This window comes from Cyprinus carpio, chromosome B9 (genome assembly GCF_018340385.1).
Source record: "Cyprinus carpio isolate SPL01 chromosome B9, ASM1834038v1, whole genome shotgun sequence".
Taxonomy (NCBI): Eukaryota; Metazoa; Chordata; class Actinopteri; order Cypriniformes; family Cyprinidae; genus Cyprinus; species Cyprinus carpio.
In genome coordinates, this window is record NC_056605.1 from 17,318,624 (window position 1) to 17,340,719 (window position 22,096).

Genomic DNA, 22,096 nt, shown 5'->3' on the forward strand with positions numbered 1-22,096 from the left:
TTGACTTGTCAGAAAGAGAACGGCTGATTTGTGCCTCTGAATAGATGAATAGATCAGCTAATAGATGGACTGACTGATGCAGGAATGAATGGCTGAATCGGGAAAAAAACTGACAAATGGGTAAAAAATAAGGAATTAATGGGCTGCCACGTGCTTGTTCTTATACTCACTCTAATAATACTGCAACACTTTCCCGTTGGCTTCCTGCCTGTGATTAAGTGTGACTAGACATGGTGTGAACGATATGTTAAAACATGATAACACAGGTGTCTCTGAGTGTTTGCAAGAACTTTTTCAATGTTGTGAGGGAAAAGAGGCTTTAAAATAAGTAAAAGATAATGAGCGAAATTGGAACTAAAGCAAGACCTCACTATTAGTCAGAACACAGCACCACAGCAGACGAAATAAGAATTGCAGCACCTCCAATGGCTGTCCGAAGTCAAAGGGACCAAAATATGATGAATTAGAATGATGGGTTTTAGTTCTTAGTTTAGTTTAGGCTAATAAGGCTAAGGCCATATATATAATCTTATATATATAAGATTAATCTGCAAAAGCAAACCTACTTACTCGTATACATATGGCTTTGAAGCACTGTTAACTTTTGGTTCTAGAGACAAAAGGCACAGGGAGTAGAATAAGGTTAGTAGACAGACCATTTGTCAGTAAATTAATGAGTCAAATTAGAACCCCCAGTATATCACCTGTGAAGTGGAAACTCCGCCTCTCAGTTAAAAGAGCCAATCACTAAACTAGAATCATGTATGCACATTAGCTGGACCTGACTAAAAGTATTTTTGTGTGATTTGAGCTTAAGAGGCACACTTTATGATTTTGTTATTGTCATTTTCTATTGCTGATTTAAAATACAATATTGTATTTCAGACCTCTCTTATATAATTAGATAGGAGCTGTACTGGCCTGTTTTCTACATAGAAAATAACTAAAAAGGTGTTTGTGAGATGCCCGCTGAGTGAATTGACTTGACTTTAAGGTACTTAAGAGCCATAATGTGTAGTGTGTCTTTTTTTTTTTTTTATTGGGTGAAAACATTTGTCGACCTCCGCCCTGAGTGTTTGTGTCTGGCCTCTGTTGGGAGGCTCATTGCATTAGATTGCTTTCGAACACACGCTGTCCAGCCTTATGGCCGTCTCTTACAAGTTTCTTTATCTCTCCTCCCTGTGCCTGTCCCTGTCTCATTGTCTCTTCTGTCTTCCTTTTCCCCCTCACTTTGTCTTATTGTGTAATTGTCAATTACCAGCATGCCTTGATTTGTATTGATCAAAATATTTATTACTTTAGTTGAGAATTTGTTGTATTCTTCACCTTGTATGCGCAGTCATGGCCATGTTTTTACTTGAGAGTATGGTGTCAGGAAATAGCTTAAGGAATATTTCACCCAAAAAGAATTTACTCAGGCTATCTGAGATGTAAATGAGCTTCTTTCTTCATCAGAACAGATTTAGAGAAATGTAGCATTACATCACTTGCTCACCAATGGATCCTCTGCAGTGAATGGGTGCCGTCGGAATGAGAGTTCAAACAGCTGATAAAAACATCAAGCAACGCCAGTCTTATCAATGAATGTTTTGTGAGTGAGACAGTAGAGATAGCCAGTATGTTAAGGTTTACATCACAGCTGTGAGTGAACTATGATTTGCTATTAGCTATTTAGTGCAGGTGTTGTTTATAATTAGGGGTGGGGCATTCTTATTCTAGAAATCTTCTGATTGGACAACATTTCTGTGTCGTGCAGGATGAGTTATAATTTTTTAGTCCAAATTTGAGCTCTATTAAATGCAAGAATGCCTATGCAACATTATGGGAATATGGTGTAGTTTGGGTAATTCCGTTGTCTTGTCTGTGAACAGGAAAAGGGAGCTTGTTTAATGCTTTTTTTATCACGGCTAACTGTGAAAAGATCAAACTTTTTCCGCAGTGGAATAGAAATGTACGTTATATCTATTAGCATGCTTTTCAGCTTTTTCAAGATTCTTTTATTTATTATAATACTGCTTCAATCCTACTCCTCTGACCTGCAAGTGAAAAGCTTATATATATATATATAAAGTGTCTGTCTGCTCTTTTAACTGTTAGTGTTTTTAAGACACTTATTACTTGCCATGAATTTATTTCAATTACCTTTTCTATCATAATCACCAGTTATTTTTCCGCAAAGATGAAGTGCTAATGCACTCCTTCCCCTCAAGGGGTAAAGTTAAAAGGACCAAACTGCAGGGCCTCGGCAAAACAGGCATTTCTCTGGGCATGCTGGGGGCTGCCTGGGGCTGGGCAGCCTTTCTGACTATTGCATCATGCCAGGCCAAAAAGATTGACTGAACACTTGAAGCTGTAGAAATGTCAAAAAAATGAAAAGGTTTAAAAGCTATAATATCCATTTTGCTCTCTCCTCCTCTTCTCATTCTTTCTGTGTTCATTTTGAGATCATCTCCATGCTTAGCTCTTCTGAGATTTCACTCTGTTTTTCTATTCTGGTGTCTCGGTTGCGTTTTACTGTCACTCAGTCTTTTCTTTCAATCTCCGTCTCAGGTGCGCTAATAGTGGAATATTTTTATCAAAGAGAACTCAAATCACATTCGACCTTGGTTGAATGAGGGATTTTTTTGGGAGGGAAAAAATACAAAACTCAGTGCTCAAGGCCATTAGATCACAGATTGGCCCAATTTTTACACCTACAACACTTCAGTTAACATTATATAGTTATTAATTACAGTGCTTAAATTTCCTTGAATCCAACGGCACTGTTTGTATCTCTTCACTTATCTGTGTTTTCTTCTAGACAGACAGGCTGTCAGTGGTGGGTATTTTTCTCTTTCTGCAAGTTACAACAGCAAGCCAGTAGATTGCGACAGGTCTTTAAACAAGTTATTGAATCATTCATTAGACATTTCTTCTCCATACAAGTGAAGCATGCAGAGTAGCACAAGTATAATGGGTCATCCATTTATTGTCAGTGAATTGTCACATCACACCAGTATTACTGATTATATAAGACAGTATTACTGATTATAATGGCTTCTGTTGGCTTTTGACGCATCTAAGTTCGAAGGTGTTTGACGGAACGTTCAGTGTAGACTTTTCCATTGTTTTTCTATGTAATCCTGCACTATACACAAATGCATGCATTGATCATCGGCATCTCATGAATTTCTTTGCATTCTAAAAATGCAACACTCAAGTTCAAAGAAGTTTCCCGTTTAATTTTTTTTTTTAAAATGCATCTACACACTTTACGTTGTTTTCATTCCACTACCATGCCTCTCTCATTTTTAAATGCAAAAACTCAAGCTATTACAACGCTATGCAGCATTGGCCATGCTGAATGCAGACACATTGTTACTCAATATTAAGTTACCCGGTATTAACTTGTTAACTTGTTGGAATACTTTGGGAATATTACACTCTCAGTCTTGCTTTTGAATGCCTCTAATATCATCTTGGAGTTGTACTGACTGCAAACTGGATTTGCTCTTTTCTTACCAGATGATCTTATTAATATTTAATTTGTATAGTTTTATTTTTGTATACAGCATATCACCCTACATTTATGTTAAATTCTATTTATTAAAAGAAAACCCATCCATGTCTATCTTTTTGCTTTTTGTTGTATCCTATCCTTACAGTATAATCATCTCCTGTAGACCTAGCTTTTCTTTTTTCCTCATATTTCACCCCTCTCTCTCTGGATCTCTTGCCAGTGTTGGCTCAGAGCTCTCTCATCCTGCATAATATTGCTTTTCAGCCGATAAAACAGCAAGTACAAATCCCGCTCCAGAATCGATGGGCACAGTTATTCCTGTGACCCCTGCCAACCAGCTGGCCAGCAGCCACACAATCCCTCAGCCAACATGTGAGCTGACAGACCACTGCAGCCCTGCACTGTACCGGCCTCCCCGGGGGCCTGCTGGACCAGACACTGTGTGTCTCTGTGTGTTCAGGTGCATATGTGTGTGCGCTGTGGTCAGACTCTTCCAAAATACCTGCGTGAGGTTTGGAACAGCTTCATTTTCCACCAGGCCACCTAGTGAGTTTAAAATACCTGGTTCTCATGAATTCGAACTTTAGTGGGTTTTCAAGAGATTGACTGAAATGTATTAGAAGCACTGAAGTAGATCTTTGTCTTTCTCTTTGAAAAGTTTTGCTTTTCATAAATCTGGGGATGCACTAATATTGAAATTATGTGTGAAACAGACTCAATAAATTTTTTTATGGCCACTATTAAAATATATATATAGTTTTTTTTATTTGTCAGATTTGTTCTTTTAGATACATTTTACCTTTTTATATTTCCATTTTTTTAAAACATTTTTACTAAACATTCTGATTAAATCTTCAAACCTACATGACCAAACAACCTGAAACCAACTTGCAAATGTTTCACGGTATTTTGTGATGTATTCCTTCCTGGCATTTTCTTAAACTGTAATCATCATTTTCCGGCTGGTTTGGTAACGTGGGCAGTGTAGTTGGCAGGCTGTATTTCGGCCCTCAGAGCTCACAGTAGCTTTATTCACATTCAGATCACGCAATTCTTATTCTCTGCTGTGAGCTCATCTAAAACCCCCAAAATAAAACGCTGCTAAAACATCGCAATTAGGCTGTGAGAGATATATAGGTCAGTTTCATGCTCAATTCTTATTCTTGCGTAATACATTACAACATGTTCTTAAAGAAAGACCCCTTTGTTCCCATCTCATGCAATCCTTAGAAGAAAAAAATGAATTATATTTCATTGTAGTTTTTTCCTGACAACTACTGTAGGAATATTAATTTACAGTTTATTTCAAAGTATTTATTATTATTTATTGCCCTTATATTTCAATCTAATTTTTCTCAAATTTTCTAATGCCTATAATCCCTCTTTTTTTCAGTGCAACAATGATTATGTTCCTGTGTGCGGCTCCAACAACGAAAACTATGAAAACGAGTGTTTTCTGCGGAGAGACGCCTGCAAACAGCAGAACGAGATCCTGGTGGTCTCTGAAGGATCCTGCCCAGCCGGTACGTTCAGTCGTGTGTTTGGTGTCTCTTGAAGGTTAAACCACAGCCTAATCATTTGCCCATAAGTGTGGGGTTATCAGATTGAGCAGAACTGAATCAGACAGAGACTCATATCTGTGTTGTGATAAACATGTTATACTGTACTATTGTCAGACAATACCATAATACCTTTTACAGGCTAGAACTGTATATTACTGCTTTGTGTAAAATGTTTGCTGTGTTTTAAAACCTGCATTCAGAGCTTATAAAGGCACAAAGGCTTTTTCACAAGACTGGATTGCTGTTGTTTACAGTTTTAGAAAAATGGCCCCCTTTTTCCTCTTATATTAAAGGAGTAAACATTGCATGTTTATGGCAAATCAAAGACCAAATGATACAAGTGAAAGTGTGTTCTGTGGTCAGTAAGAAGTGTATTGCAGAGGCTAAAGCAGATGTTTGGTGCTCTGGGAGTTGCTGAGTCAGACTCCATTAAACAGGGCCTAAACACACTGAAACCTCTAAAAATGATCTCTAGGGAGAGAGAGAGTGTGGGAGGCAGGTATTTGTGCTTATGGAGCATCCAGAGAATGAAATGTTCTCCTCACACCATGTGTATGCAGGTAAAGTCATAATTCAGTCCCAGCAGGATGTTGGTTCTCATCTATGCCTGAATGTGTACGAGCATGTACTTGTCTGTAGGTGTTCTGAAAGGTAAAAGCTAATTTACTGAAACAAGCTGCAGAAAACAAGAAGAGTGTTTGTCTTTGTCTACATGAAGCTTGAATGGCACCACTGAATCATCTCTCATCATCTCTCTGCTTGGCTCTGTCTGTCTGAATGCTTTCCTGTCATCTTTTGCTTTTATTTCTCTTTTGCCTTCATGCATTGAATGCACATCAGACCAGTCTGGTTCATGGATATTACTCTGAAAACAAAAGCTGAAATTATAGTTATGATAAAGGATGGCTTGTTTACATGCTAAGTGCTGCAAAAATCACAGTTTTTAAATATCTATCATGGTTTGTTTCCTTCCCGATTAAGTAATCAAATTAGCCACATATATCTGCAACTGCAGAGAAAAGTCTCCAAATGAAGATAATTAAAAGACATATGCGACTGTGGTCTTGCAAAAATAAATAATTAAATAATTTATATACTACTACTGTTTTTATTTGAATACAAAAAGTAATATAGTAGAATTTAATAACAATTTAACATAACTTTCCTATTTGAACATGTTTTAAAATTTTATTTATTCCTGTGATGGCAGAGCTGAATATTCAGTATCAAAAACTGTCACATGATGTTCCATAAATCATTCTAAGAGATACATTTCTCATTATTCATGTTGAATACATTTGTGCTGCTTAATAATTTTGTGGAAACAGTGATTTTTTTAAGGATTCTTTGATTAATAGAAATTTAAAAAGAAAAGCATTTATAATATTTTTGAGTGCATTCTTGCTAAATAAAAGTGTTAATTTATTTAAAATAAATAAATAAATAAATAAATCTTACTGACCCCCAAACTTTTGTATTATATGTAGTGTATATATACAACAGCCTCACTAATCTTGAATTTAAAGCATGGTTGAACAACTACAAAACTATAAAGTAATGTCAATAGAGTTTTTCACCATATTATAGTAGATAAATTGTAGTAGAACCCATAATTCAAACCTGAAGCCCAACAGACATTCTCGACAGATGTATTAAATTCCTTACCAAGTTTGATTTTGACTATGTTCAATTCAGGTTTAATAGTTCATTTTACACACATCATTATGTCAAGGATTAAATTATGTGGTTGAACAAAAAAATTTATTTGCCTGAAACCCTGTTGAATGCTTAAAGCTCTATCTAAAAGAGCTTTAAGTAAGACAAAAAGAATATATCCACAGCCCGATGAGATTTTCACACTTTCAGCCCTGAGGACGTTGAGGAAAGAGACAGAGAAATGGACTGTCTCACAGTTCTGATGCTTGTACCAGCTCATCTAACTCTTTGACACTGATTTCCTCTCCACTAATTCCCTGGCAAATGATCCAGCAGCTGACAGATGACCTACAGAGATAAGTGAAGTGTATCACACTCTGCTATTTTCTTTATTTCTCCAAGGCTGGTTGCAGCTCAGCTCCTCTGTCTTTATTCATACATCAGTATCATAACTGAAAGTGAGCACCTTCATGCATCAGGAAATAGAACATTGATTGTAATAACCGGAGAAGTATTAAAGGCGTCATATCACATCATATTACATTTTTATAATTTGTCATATTTTCATAGATTTCCCACTCTTTGTCTGGCTCTTTTTCATTGATATTTCCCAGCCTTCATCTTCCTTTTGGAATTAAATACTCCTGTGCCTATAAGAAACATCTTTGCCATGTAAACATATGTGACAAAGTTTACACTATGAAAACTGATGTTTACAAGTAAGCCTGCAATTTCTTATCCATTACAGTATAATGTGGAGGTGTATGCACCAAACATTGAAAAGTTTGACGTCTGAAAGATTTTTAATGTTTTTGAAAGAAGTCTCTTATGCTTTTAGGCTGTATTTGTATAACCAAACAGTAAATATATATAATATTGTGAAATATTATTTCAGTTTACTATAACTGAATTCTATTTTAATATATTTTAAAACATAATTTACTGCTCTGATGGCAAAGCTGAATTTAAAAAAAAATAATAATAATAAGATTGTAAATGTATTTACTGTCTTTGCTAAATTCTGTTGGACAGTGTTATTTATTTATTTATTTTGCACAAGGTTTCAGATTTGGGCCTGTGGTTGTTGCTCTCCATGGTACTGAATCCCATTCTGCATGTTAAATGATGCTAAATGGATTCTTCACTTCTAGTCTACAGTCAGTATTAAAAGTTATGGTACTGTTTAAAGTCCATGAGTTACTGGAATAGTCACTCAATTCAGCTATAATATCATTCACCAACAGTCACTTCCAATACTGTTTGGTGAAATCATGTTATTAACTAAGTAATTTCACCATCCTTTACTGCTTCAAACCTCTGCTCTATCACACTTGGCTACTGCAATCTGACTGTAGCTTAGTTTCTTGCTGTGCTTCGTTGAAACTTTCAGAAAGGGCTTATGCACCAAATATTAAGAAGTATGGCAGAGGTGAGTATATGCTTCTCTGTTTTTTTCTGGCATTGATAAGTGGGCTATTTACCTCGCAAACGGTGACAAGTTCACCGCAGTGCTACTGTAAGATCAGTGTGAATAATGCGCTGATTAAGGAGACGGGCCATGCGCTTATATTGAGTTTTCAGTGCAGCTCAGGGCAGCTAGCCATTAGCTTAGTGGTGCGTAACTGTAGAGAGGAGAAGGCAGTTCATTTTCGACATTGGAAATCGAGGTTAAGATAGCCTTTCTCTGTAATCGCACTCCATGTAGTGCTTAAGTAGCTTTCTCCATGCAGGGAGCATGCATCATATTCCAAGAAATGACTATTACATTCACAAAACTCTCACATAAACAGCTCAACAGGACTGTTTTATCATTAAGTATGATATGTTACCTGACACACACACATGTCAGTCAAGCACGCTGTTCTGGAAATAGTTAATTGTGTGTTGTACAGCGGCCGTGGCATGTTAAATCACAGCTGCGTTTGTCTCTGCTGACAAAGACCATCTGCCTCTGAGCCTCCAGCTCAAGTTCACTCAACCCATTGCATCGTGGGAGCCCAGATAAAAAAAAGTGCAAAGTCACCTGATAACACATTCTTCCTGATAAATGACAACGGCGGAGGAGATGCATAACCCGCTGATACCTCTGAATGAGAAACAAAGGTCTCTTACACTTAATAAGACTCCTGCCATTGTTTAGTGCCAGCAAACTCAGCAGAGTCCAGTCTCACAGGAAGAAGTGTACCGAGAAACAGACTGTTTGTCTCGCTTTACTTTTTCAGCCGCACTGTGAAATAGTCTTTTTGATGTACTTGGGAACTTCATGAATTTCTGAGGCAGTGGAACGTTTTCCACTTTTTTGACCCAGTGCTTCAGGACAGGTTCATTGGTTCTGTTTAGTTTTTGCCTTTTAAGGTCTTCAGTTTTTTATAAGGAATGAGGAATTGAATACAAGGATTCAAAGGACAGATAGTTGTTGAATGTAGACTATTTATCTGTTTACCTTATAAAGTTGTATATATCATATTTAAAATATAGCTTACTGATGACTCTACATTATTAACACCAACAATACTTGAAAAAACTTTTGTACTTCTATATTTTTTACATATCATTTCCAAAATGTTGGCTTCTGTGTCACAATGCACAGATACCGGTTTGCTGAGAAATTGTTGAATTTTGATAAAGCAATGGCAAGATCAATAATAATATGATGATTAAAGCAAAGTAATGCTACGTTTATTGAAAAAATCAACAACCAATTTTTCAATTTATGATACAGCAGGTATTTAGAAATAATTATTTCTATCATATTTGTGATATAATTTTAGGACGCCATGCACAAATAAGCATTATCATTAAATCATTACATTTAATTGAATAAAAATCTAAATATTATTGTACTAAGATATATTTAGGGTGAGAATTGATATACTGTATATTTGTGTTTTTTTATATGCAGCCTGTTCTGTCATTGAATTTTTATAGTGAAAATCAATTCAGTTCCAATTATCTTCGCTCTACCAGATTATTGCTCATAATAATAAATATACACATTTTGTTGTTTGGCTCTTATTTATGTCAGGCTTCACAGAGTTAATTTTATACTCATTTTATACACATATGCAGGTGAAAGCACATCAAATAAACAGGTAGAAATAATTTTGAAAGGTTTAGACATATTCTTTGCATTAAAGCCATAGCTGAGCTTTTCATGTCCAGATGGCCAGAGAGCATCGCTCAGATGGTCAAAGACAGATTGTGTGCGGCATGTCTCTGAATTAAGAATGTAACTGTCAGGCAATTAGAAAAACTGACAGCAAATAAACCAGTCTGAACTTCTGTGTGTGTGTGTGTGTGTGTGTGTGTGTGTGTGTGTGTGTGTGTGTGTGTGACCTATAGACCCACACATGTGAATTACAGTGTGTATTTGTTTGAAGATACATATGCATAGCTATATCTCGCTATTCTTTCCTCATTTTCACTTGAATGTCTTTTTATACAAGTGCATCATATCCAGTGCATCATTTACATTATGATACTTGACTATACTTGATTTTAGAGTCATGTTTAAACAAATATTGTGGCAGTAAAACCATGAAGTCCTGGACTTTTCTGTTGTTATGTGCAAAGGGTGTGCAGAAGGGTTATAGTTTCTATGGTTTAAGTTGAAACACCGATTCTAAATCAGACTGCGATGAATCAGAGTATGTGTGCATTTATAATATCTCCCTCTTGCATCATTTGTGCAGCCCACTTCTGCCTACATGGGCCAAATGGGTCACATATTCACCTTTGATCCTCCCACAGTTCAAGTACATAAGACCACATTTGTACTGCAAACTGGGAAAGTGTGCACAGACTCCTGAGACCCAGATGAGCAATAATATACATGGTTTATCTATCCATTTTCCAAATCACTTGTCCTATAGGGTCATAAGGTTGCTGGGGCCCATTCCAGCATCTCTAGATGTAGACAAGAAAACACATTGGATGTATGGCCGGTTCATCACATGTACATTCTTAAAAATGTATTTAATTAAATGTATTTACTTATTATTGGTCTGGGAAGTTGACAAATAAACAACATGGACATGAACTTTAGATGCGGAAAAACCTGTGTGAATTGTTTGATTCGTATTGTATTGACTAAAATGACAGAAATGAAGACTTCGAAGGAGACATTGATGTAATGTTCTGCTTCTTGTGTTTTACAGATGCTGGTTCAGGATCGGGAGATGAAGGTAAGGCAGACCATCTCAAAATATTCCAATTTTGACACCTGAATTTGTGTGCATACTGCTCATTAAATCACTCTGCACTTGTTTACACTTCCCCACAGATGATGCTCATAAACACACACTCACTTCCTCTCAGCCTGTCAGCAGTCATCTGCTCTCCTCCACAAGCCGCCTACTGAAACTGAGATTCAATTACACCCACTCACGTATTGTTCAGAGAAACAGAATTATTACACTCTTCCCCCCAAAGTGCAATGTCTGACTGACAGTAGAACAGTCTGCGGCTCGAGCCGTATATTTGCATCGCTTAAAATGTGTCACTCTTCTTTGATTTTAATCTCTCGCTCTTCCAGTCAACCCTTTTATTCTTCTCTCTCAACCAAACAGGCTACATCTGCTAATTGAGTACTGTAACATCCCCCTGCATGCTGCTGCTTATTGTGGTCTTGTTTTGCTAGCCATTTCCTGTTTACTAGATGTGGTCTGTGCTTTTTGCAAATAGCAGCAGCTTGGTTGGTATATGTGTCATTGGGACAGGGCTATTTTTCCCTGAGGAGGTTAGGGAAATTTATATTTCACAGTACTTTGTGATTTGAATCCTCCGGAGTTTACGGAGAAATTGAATCCCATCCATATAAGAATGTCTGCAATTGGGGTATATTATTTTGTAGGTGCTTTTTAGTTTGACTTAAAGAAAATATTAATATTGTAATATTTTAAAATATTATTACGATTTAATAATGTATCAGTTTCTTTAAAAATACACTACTGACACAGAATTTTTGGTTTTTAAATTTAAGTCAGATTAACACAGATTTCATGTGTTAATAATTGTACCTTAAAATCATAAACATTGTTTGGAACAAGGATTTTTTTTTAATGAAAAATAGTAGTAGTATGTTTGAGGCTGTAAGTTAACTGTAAAAAGTACTATACATACAAATTTGAATCATAAATGTTCTCTTCAGGTTGTATACAATGCTTTAATAGTGGGTAGAAAATATGTTATAATATTTTCCAGCTATATACAATAATACTCTAATAGCTTACTTTGGCTTTAGTTTAGTAACAATATAAAAGCTAATTACTTTGCAAACAACATGTTTTCTTTATAATGTTGCACTTAAGATTTTAAACTGGTCTTTACAGCTGCCTTTATATTTGCCTTGATATATACAGGAGTAGTTTTTCTAAACCAGGCCTTTTCAAAAGTTTGGAGAAAAGGAGAGAACTACTCTTGTTCGAATAGTGCTTATGAAGGACTTAACTGATCATGAACTTCTCATTTAACAAGTATGCCAATTAAGAATATCTAGATGTTTTGTTAGGAAAATGGTTTTGTGTTAGTAGATGAAAGCAAATGGCTCTCTGCAGACCAGAACAATAGAGATAGAGAAAGTGGGGAAGACAAGATGATGAGGCAAGAGGAGAAAATATGTATAGAGAGACAAAAGAAGAGTGATAAGAGACTGGAGAACTGCACATCGATAAAATGAGTGGAGAAAGGATAGGAGAGGGAAAGAGAAATGGAGGGCAGATAAAGAGAAAGATAAGTAAAGAGGAGGAAGAGAAAGATGAGGGCGATAAAGGCTGTGTGAAGGAAGGGAGAAATGATTGTGGTTTATAGATAGAACAGAAAGAGAGTGAGAAAGAGGGGCATTTAGGTAAGCACAGCACTATCGGTGTGATAAAAATCAAATGTATTTCAATGGCTGCAGATAAATCATATGTGTTTCCTACTGGGCATGCAGGCTGCTGGACACTTATGGCAAAGCACCGAGAGAAGCCGCCCTGAGGGCCATGTAACATCATCTGCATGAGAGGCTACATGCAGAATAACACGCTTTAGACAAAAACAATATAGAGAAACCAGAGATCATTATGGTTGATGCTAGGAGATTAGGCTTTTTCTGATTATCAGATATTTCACAACAGTTGACATTACTTCTAATTCTAATGAAGTTTGTATAATGATTCCCATCAACAGTGCATAACATTGGATTTTAATGACTCCATTTAGTCCTATTTGGATGTATGTTCAAACACACATCAAGCACTAATAAAATATGTATTATAGTATATTCAGAAATATTGTTTTTGCATGCAAAAAATTGTCTATCATTGATACACAGAATGGTCATTAATAGACCTTAAAGGGATAGTTCACCGAAAAATGGAAATGCTGTCATTAATTAACTCACCCTCATGCTGTTCCAAACCTGTAATACCTTCGTTCATCTTCGGAACACAAATTAAGATATTTTGGATAACATCCAAGAGCTTTCTGACCCTCCATAGACAGCAATGTAACTGAAACATGGATTTAAATATAAATGAATATAAATCATTTTTACCTGCAGCACAGAGTCTTTCCCAACCTGCACGTGCAATAAGGAGCTGCTTCGTCACTGACAAACAATAGAAGACATTCGCAAGTTTTGTTTCCTACAATGGGTTGTTGGTATTACCCAGCATTCTTTTTGTTCCTTTTGTACAAAATATCCTGTTATTATTGCAGTTTGATAAACCACACATGACTTTATCATATGTCAATCCAGTTGACAAGGGATTTATCAGTAAAATTTTACTGGGGCACAGTGGTATTTCACTGGAGCTCTTGCCCCAGTAATTTTCACAACTCATTACTTTCAAAACTGTTTTATGGAGTTTTTTTACTGAACAGTCAGTATGTCGTTAAACAACATCACAATCCATCGAATGCACTGTACTTCTATGCCTCATAGCCTTCTTTTCATTCCTGTCAAAAATGAAAAATGGAACCACCATGACGTATGGAAAAAGATGCTGTTTGGAGTCATGGTAGGTAGCAGGGACTAATGTGGTCATGCTAACCAGCCCAACATTGACCCCTTGTTAACATTAAATGGTGTTTTTGTTTTTGTTGTTTAATTTAGTTTAATTGCACTCCTAATGTTTAAAGACAGTCTTGGAAAAGTACTATAGAGAAACCACCTGAGAATTGTCTCATTAGATCTAATTAAGTTAATTTACTTAGCGCTAGTTTTCTTATTTTGGGTTACATGAGAAAAATATGTGGCATGAGGGTGAGTAGATGATGATGAAACTACCTTTTTATTTATTTAATTTTATTGTATTTATTTATTTATTGCTCTTTGCTTTTAATTCAAGAAGCAAATATCTTTGTTCCATCGCTGTGAAGCAGGAAACGCCCAATTTTATTCAATGATTAATCGCTGTATCACTTCAGCTGTCAAAACTGCAGCAGTACGGCTCCAGCAGCACTTCATTATTTCTAATTACTTCCAAATGTAATCCATTTACTGTGTATCCAGGGCTCTGCATCAAGGATCCATTATGTATTTAATTTTGGTAGATTTTCTATAATCAATACAGACAACATAGACACAGGAAGGGAGTTGGCTTGTGTGCTTTGGGTTTTCGTTGTGTGTTTATTTGGTCTTTGCAGCTGCGGTTGACCACGTTTGATCTTTCACATAAAAATGGTTGTTAAGTCGTGCCTTAAACTGTTCTAAAATACACTGCAGCTTTTACCGGAGGGAAATTAATGACCTCACGTTCCTGAGGTGACGACAGTCAGCTGCACAGCCGTCTGCGGGTGAAGACCTTCCTCAGTCACCGTGGTATCACCATGGTAACAAGCTTAGAGGAATGAGAAGGGAATAATCTAATCTCCCCGTTTCAGCTGCTGCGATAAAGATGGGTGCAGTGCAGTCTGGAATGGAAGGTGAAGACTAAGGAAAAGTGTCTAGCTCTGCTCAGAGTTTGTGTGCTTAACATTCAAGCTGAGTGTGAACATGTGCACTGTTTCTGTACTGCAGCCCTTATTGAGTCAGATGCACTGTTTATCAGTATGTGTCACTGCAGCTGGAAAAGGTTTTTAAACCATCGCAACGGATATAATTCATAAGTTCATCTGATAAATAAGCCCTTTTGAAAAGCTCTCCGATACCTAGCTTCAATGCAAGGGTGGTGTTTTATCTTGGATTATTAAGTTTATATACTACTTCTTAGGCTGACACCTATTTTGAGCCAATAACTTAAGGATGGCACATTGTTTATCTGTTAAATTAATATTAACATATGAATTACTTCTATTGTTGAAAGATGTTTTTGGCTTATAATCTATTAAAACATGAAAGCTATACAGTAAATTGACTAACAAATTGTAAAGAGGAAAAGGGAATCAAACTTTCAGAATGTTGACATCCTAATTTTAGCTAAATGTTTAGTGCATTACTTATGTGCACTTCTGCAGACAGGCTGTGGAGAATTTTGTAACCCATTCTCAATGGGAAAGTGCCCAAGCAACATTGCTCAAAAAAAGTTGCCCGGTGTATCATCAGCCTTAGTGCTACATTTATATTTTGAATGATTTCAAATACTTTTTGCTGCTTAACTTAGTTTTAAAAAACTGCTAATGCAATGCCAAATTTTTTCATCTTAACAACTTAATTTTATTTCTGGAAATCCATTTGAGTTTACCTCATGCCTCCTTTGGCTACATTAATAATTTTTGCTAGTAATTGAATCTGGGCAGGGCGGTTATAATGCCTAGCATGCTTTGCTTGGAACTTGATTTTAAATGGCAAATGTAAAGACTTTATTGTCCAGTTACAATTTTATTTATAACCATTTCTAATAAAGATGGGGTCCTGAATGTTCCTTTATTCTACTATTTAACATGATAAAAATGCTCTTTCTAGTTGGTAAATGGTTATTTGGTAGTAACTAGTAATTTGACACAAATGAAAATGGACCATGCCATGGGCAGACATAAAGTCATGTTGGGACTGCTAATATGGTCTCTAAAGAAGGAAAAATTCGGTTGATGTAACCTAATTGATTTGTGTGGAATGCTATGCGTGATTAAATCACGTAAATTCAAACCACTTTTTTCTGTATCCTTATTCTCCACAGCTGAGAGAAAAGCAGAATAAAAAAAGATTTAGTGCTTCCTTAATGTATGGAAATTGAAAATAACATTTTAAAATATAAATGACTTTTGTTCTTATTACAAATAAAACATAGATTCGCCCTTGTTGTCTTTGTAGCAAAGCATTTCAGAGACTAAGCTATTTCCAGCCCCAACAAGAGGGAAAATGCAATCATTTTATGGCAGCATACTCATTCGCGATTCGTTCCGAGCTCTGACAAATACCTCCGGAGTTATTAATATAGTCAGGGTCTTTGCAGATAAAATGTAAATCTCAGGCAAACGTGGAAGGCGCTGAATCAAATGAGACAAAGGTGTACTGGGGGCTACATGAACCTTCTGTCGCTCAGAAATAAATGTGCTGTTTTAATGTGGGTCATTCTTGGGGCAGAAGGGGATTTCTATTAAAATTTATTTTGGGAAATACAATATAATGATACAGGCAGGCTCGGGAGAATGGGAAAGTGGATGAACAGGAATCACACTAGACACAAAAAGATGAGCCGTTCACGGTAATGGTGGGATTAAATGGAGATTAGCACACTAGACGGGTCAGGAGACATTGTGATTGATGAGCCGTGACAGGAAGTGGCAAAATGGCCTCAAGGTCACAAGAGAAAGTGAAAGAAAAGAGCAGAGTTCATTTTGGCTTATAACCATACAGTAGAGCCGAACAGAAGTCACACACAAAGAGAAGTTTGAATTTCTTCTGCCAATAGACAGAATAAATTATACCGACATAGCATATGGAGAGTTACAGTCCAGGAGATGAGAAAGAAAATGTAACGTATGGAGAGAAAGATAAGACAGAGACAGAAGGGAACACTAGAGGCATGTATACAGTAACTTGGGAAAATAGACTCATTTTTTCAGCAGCTGCATCTATGAGGAGTTTAATCCCTTTCCGATCGTGAATCTTACGAGGACACTATTTTCTGACAATAGTGAGCTTCATTTCTTGAGTGCCACTAAAAACGAACCGACTGCAATCTGTTCTGGTTAAAATCAGTAAAGCATCAACCCTCAGTGGTGCAGAAATACCCATCATAACAGCAGTCTCCAGCTCCCAAATTACTGTAACTAGCTAAGCCTGAACTCCTTGGAGACAAACCTCATTGCTTGAAATGTAAACATCTAAGGGCTTGGTTGTTTATAGAGCTTTCAATTCTTAAAGGCTTATTTATCCTGGGATCCATCTGCAAAATCCGCTGAGGTTGTTGGTTTGTTTGACTGTCTTTGAATAGAAAGTGTAAAGGAGCAAAGAGGAGCTCCACTGGGCTTGAGTCTAGAGTTTGTGCTGGAGCTGGAGGTGTTTTGGAATAGAAAAGATGTTCACATTTCTTTGTTGATGCCCGTAACGTGGTAGGGCTTATTTTTGGCTAAAAGCATAAGCGTTGAGTACATGTTAGCATTTGTTGTCCAGTTTCTTAAGATGTTTGCAGCTGGTTTAGGAGACTACTAGTGATTTTCTGACTTCGATCTTGTTTAAAATGTTGGAATTTTTGAGTTTCGTGTGTTCTGATCACAAGTGGTTAGCTCAAAATACAGATGCCACTGGGGCATCTCCATTGTGTGATAGAAATATGTGAGTACATTCACATTTATAGTGTAATGCTAATGCACCTGGATAGTGAAAGACTGCCTACTCACATCAATCAATCAGTATACTAAAACAAGTGTTAGACCTTGCTTATGTCATTTACACTTACATTTAGTCATTAAGCAGATGCTTTCATCCAAAGTAACTTATGAATAAGGACAATACAAGCAATCAAAACTAACAAAAGAGCGACAATAAGAAAACAATTAGATAGAATAGAAAAAGAATAGAGAACGCTAGTGTTAGAGGGTCCATTTTAAATAAAAAGAAAACATGTAGAATAGAAATAGAATAGGGAGTGCAAGTGTTAGAGGGTCACTTTTTTAAAAGAAATAAAAAAGAAAACAAGCAGATGAAATAGAAATAGAAGTGAAGTGAAGCGACATACAGCCAAGTATGGTGACCCATACTCAGAATTCGTGCTCTGCATTTAACCCATCCAAAATGCACACACACACACTTTGAACACACACCTGGAGCAAAGGGCAGCCATTTATGTTGCGGCACCCGGGGAGCAGTTGGGGGTTCAGCGCCTTGCTCAAGGGCACCTCAGTCATGGTATTGCCAGCCCAAGACTCGAACCCTCAACCTTAAGGTTAGGAGTCAAACTCTTTAAACCATTAGGCCACGACTTCTCCAAATAGAATAGAGAGTGCTAGTCTTAGAGGGTCAAGTGTAGATGGAAGCGATGTGTTTTTAGCCATTTCTTGAAAATGTACTGATTTAAAGAAAATAGTGATCCTTTTAAATAATTTTAGAGAGAATGAATATACATATATTGGTCCTATACAGGCACATGATAAAGTATATTTTTACATAATAAATTTTTAATGATCTTTTTAGGTACATTTTTAGTTGATGTTTCTTTTTTATCTTCTTCTTCTAGCTTAGCTTAAAAGGATAGCTTCTTTTAGCTTACTTTTTGGCTTTTTTTTGCAAAGATATATTTTAAACAATTAAGGCTCTTTTTATTGTATTTTTATGTTTTTCTTTTAAAATAGTTTAAATACTTTTTAGTAAATATATCTATAAAACTTTTTATTTTAAGGCTTTTTTGGTGAATGTATTGTTTTAAATAATTTCTTTGTAAGGATCTTTTTAGGTTCTTGTTAGCATTTTTTATCATTTATTTTTCACAACTTTTATATATTTTTTTTTGTGTTTATTTTTTTTGTTTTTTTATTTGTTTGTTTTTTTTTATTTTTTTCTTTTTAGCTTAGGTATATTTTTAAAATAAATTTTTTAATGTATCTTTTAAAATTGTATTACTGTACCTTTTAGTAAAGGTACCTTCAAGTCGTTTTTACTCTAATGTGTAAAGGTTCCACCCTCACTGACGTGAGATTGCTAAGTAGGAAAATCTCTTGTGAAAATGCTTTCATTTGTTTTCATTTGCTTTTCGTTTGTGCATTGGCTGTTGGGTGTTACAAGGTCCCTGGTGGGCACATGTTGTTAAAGGCCAATATCTAAATTTGGTTTAGGTCTCTGAGCAATGAATCCATATTCCTTTGAGTTGAGAAATGACCTTTAACTTGAAAAAGAAAAACAGAAAAACTAGTTGTTGTTCTACTGAGGTGGAAAATCTCACGTCGTTCTTACTAAATCATTCATCGTCAAATGAGTTCATAAGATCTGCTTCAGGGAAAATAACATTGCTCTTTTATAAACAGACAATCAGAACAAAGTGAATGAAACGTAACATTTTTATGTAAGAGAACATATTAAACTAGTTCTGTCATATTTTATGCAGTCCTCTCTGGAATAGCCTTTAGCAGCTAGATCTTGTTTACCAGAAGCTTGTTTTGCTCTACTGATTTGGATCTTTTCTAAGGATCAAACTGGAGTGAAAGTTTGGCACTGTGGTGCCAGTGGGATTAGCGGGGCCCGATAGCAAAGACTGGCACCCACAGTGCTGGAACATTTCAGCTGCTCTCTGTGCCACCCCCTGATGTCTGGGAGTTTAGATGGAAAGACAAGGTGCCAGGATGTTGCTGCTCGGACAGTCTCAGTACACTGCAGCAGGGGATGTGCTAGAAGAAAGGAGAATGTAATGGGGGCTTAAAGAATATTTGATATAAATTGTGTAATATTTTATGTAAATCTACATCAAATGTTTTATTCATATCAGTAAAAGGAAAAAAAAAAATGTTGTAAGTGGACTTGAGCAAAATGTTTGTTAAAATTCCAGATTTATCAATATCAGTTTGCACTATGCATTTATTGGTACCAAAATAGTTATTGTCTGACCTGACCTATATATATTGTTTTTTGTTTTTGTATATTGCAGTATTTTATGTGGATATTGAATATTTAACTTTTGCGTGCTCATTTTCGTCTATTTCCTTGCCTTTGTTTAATGCTTAATTCAAGTTAATATTTAAAAACACTAATAATTTAATAACACTGTTTAATGGACTGTTCAAAATAAAGGTTCCAGCAGGAGGTTTCTGCAGTGATGCCATAGAATAACCATTTTGGGTTCCCAAAGAAACTTTTTTTTTTTTAGTGTAATGAACATTTTAATAATCCAAAGAACCTTTTTATACTGTCAAGAACATTTGCTCTATGGAAAGATTCCATGAATGCTAAAAGTTCTTCGTGGAACCTTCAATGGAAATAAATAACATTTATTTTTAAGACTAATATTTAACAAATCTCTGCCTAAATTCACTAGCATAAGACAACTGATTTTAGTTCAAGTCTGTTATTTTTTTAACACAACAGTATTATGAAGGAGTTAAATCTAGCAGAAATCTGCAGGGAGTCTTTTCACAGCTAGGCATGTAAGAAATCTACGGAGCCCCGCATATTACATGCAAGAAAAAATAAATAAATCGTGCGCACAATTTAGCAAATCGAGGGAACGCACTAGTAAACCGAGGGAACGCAATAGTAATCGTGTGCACGTTTTAGTACATTGAGGGAACGAATTAGTACATCGTGCGCACAATTTATTTATTTTTTCTTGCATGTAATATGCGGGGCTCCGTAGATTTCTTACATGCCTAGCTGTGAAAAGACTCCCTGCAGATTTCTGCTAGATTTAACTCCTTCATAATACTGTGGCAACGAATTAGTAAATCGTTGCGCACAATTTATAAAATCGAGTGAACGCAATAGTAATCATGTGCACGTTTTGAGTACATTGAGGGAACGAATTAGTAAATCGTGCGCACGATTTAGCCTACTATTTTTTTCCTGCATGCCCATGGTGCGGGGCTCCGTAGAAATCCTTACAAAATGCTTTTATTTTTAAATCTGGGGCATCTTAGAGTTCTAATATGAGATTGTGGTGTAGGGAAGGTCATTCGGTGGGTAAAGCACTAGTTGCTGTGGCCACTAATGCAAATGTTCATTTCATCCTCGAACGTGGTCAGATCCCCTCATCAAGGCCGGCTTCTTAGCTTGCAGAAAGTGACACTTTATTGACTGCCCATCGACCCCTTAGCTGCTGGAGATGTTTTTTTTTCTGTCTCTTTCTCTCTGTCCCTTTGTGTTTTTGTCTCACTCGGTCTCTGTTTATGTCCTCTCATCATTCATCTCTTTTTTCGAACGCTCTCCGTCATTGTCATGTTTACTTTGTTGTTTTGTTTCTTTCATTCTTTCTCCATGCTACATACCACAAATGCCATTTGATGTTTTCCTCTCATTTCTCGTCATCCTCAACTCTTCATCTCTTTTCCTTCCCCTGCACTCTTCTTCCATTATATATCTGAGAGCGGCTCCATCACGAGTGTTATTATGGGTGCCATCAGGGGCAGATCATAGTCAGAGCCGGAGATCAGCACACGTGTGTTAGTTTGTGTGGGAATGTAAGAGGCTCTGAACCTCGCAGCACTTCTCGTGGGAGAATAATGGAGAGCTTTAGAAACAGTACAGCTGTATCAAATGCTAGTGAAATGCTGCTTATGTATTGGGTGTACATCTAATGGACAGTATATGTGATCCTTTCTGAGTGGTATGTTAAATGTATGTGTGTTTATTTTACACGGTTGACCCACGATTGCAGTGACCCAGAGTGAAACCGATTCGTAGATCTTCTGCTGGGTCTTTTAGCGCTCAATGGAAGACTTTCAGCGAGCAGCACTTAATCTGGTCAAAGCTGGGGAAAAAAGTTTTTAAGACCTAATTCCTTTCCATAATTCTTCTTCCCTAATCCCTTGAAGAAGGGCAGTCCGTTTCAGGCCTCCTTTCCTGAATTTCACACATTGGCTCTACTTCTCTTGCCAATTCAAACCCTCATCTGGCTTTCAAAGCGCTCTCCAAAAGCTGTCAAACCTGTGGAAGAAAAGGGCCTCGGGAGCACTCCACAAAATTAGACAACCTTCGCTCTGCGCCACCGTCGTCAGCGGATTGCTGTAATTACATGTGCAAATGGGTCATTGGCAAGGTCTTCTATGCTGTCAGGTGTGGGTAGAAGAGGCAAAGTGCCAAAGGGGTTTTACGACATGCTTTTCCCAATGGCACTGGGACACTCAAACTGCCCTTATTTGTGTGAAGTAGCTTTAATGGACCCAGTGTGGTGAAGGCTGAGTTGATGATCACATGATTAGAGCATTAAGAGCCTGGAACCATATTTATGAGACAAGATTGCAGGTCATATGTCAAAATATACATCCTTACAAAATGTTTAGACATTTATTAAATTTTTAACGATATTTT

At 36.5% G+C, this 22,096-nt stretch overlaps 1 protein-coding gene across 2 annotated transcripts in view; it reads left to right on the forward strand.

Moving 5' to 3' along the window:
• LOC109059480 (tomoregulin-2-like) overlaps positions 1-22,096 on the forward strand; it is a 56,543-nt gene that overhangs the window by 21,629 nt on the left and 12,818 nt on the right. Inside the window, exons 3-5 of one of the 2 annotated variants that reach the window (XM_042731200.1) lie at positions 4,893-5,022; positions 10,875-10,901; positions 11,000-13,894. In XM_042731200.1, coding sequence (XP_042587134.1) covers positions 4,893-5,022; positions 10,875-10,901; positions 11,000-11,160 — 318 coding nt within the window. In that variant the 3' untranslated portion in view covers positions 11,161-13,894. Of the gene's footprint in view, positions 1-4,892; positions 5,023-10,874; positions 10,902-10,999; positions 13,895-22,096 lie in introns of those variants that run through there. The other variant, XM_042731198.1, reaches the window with a different exon arrangement.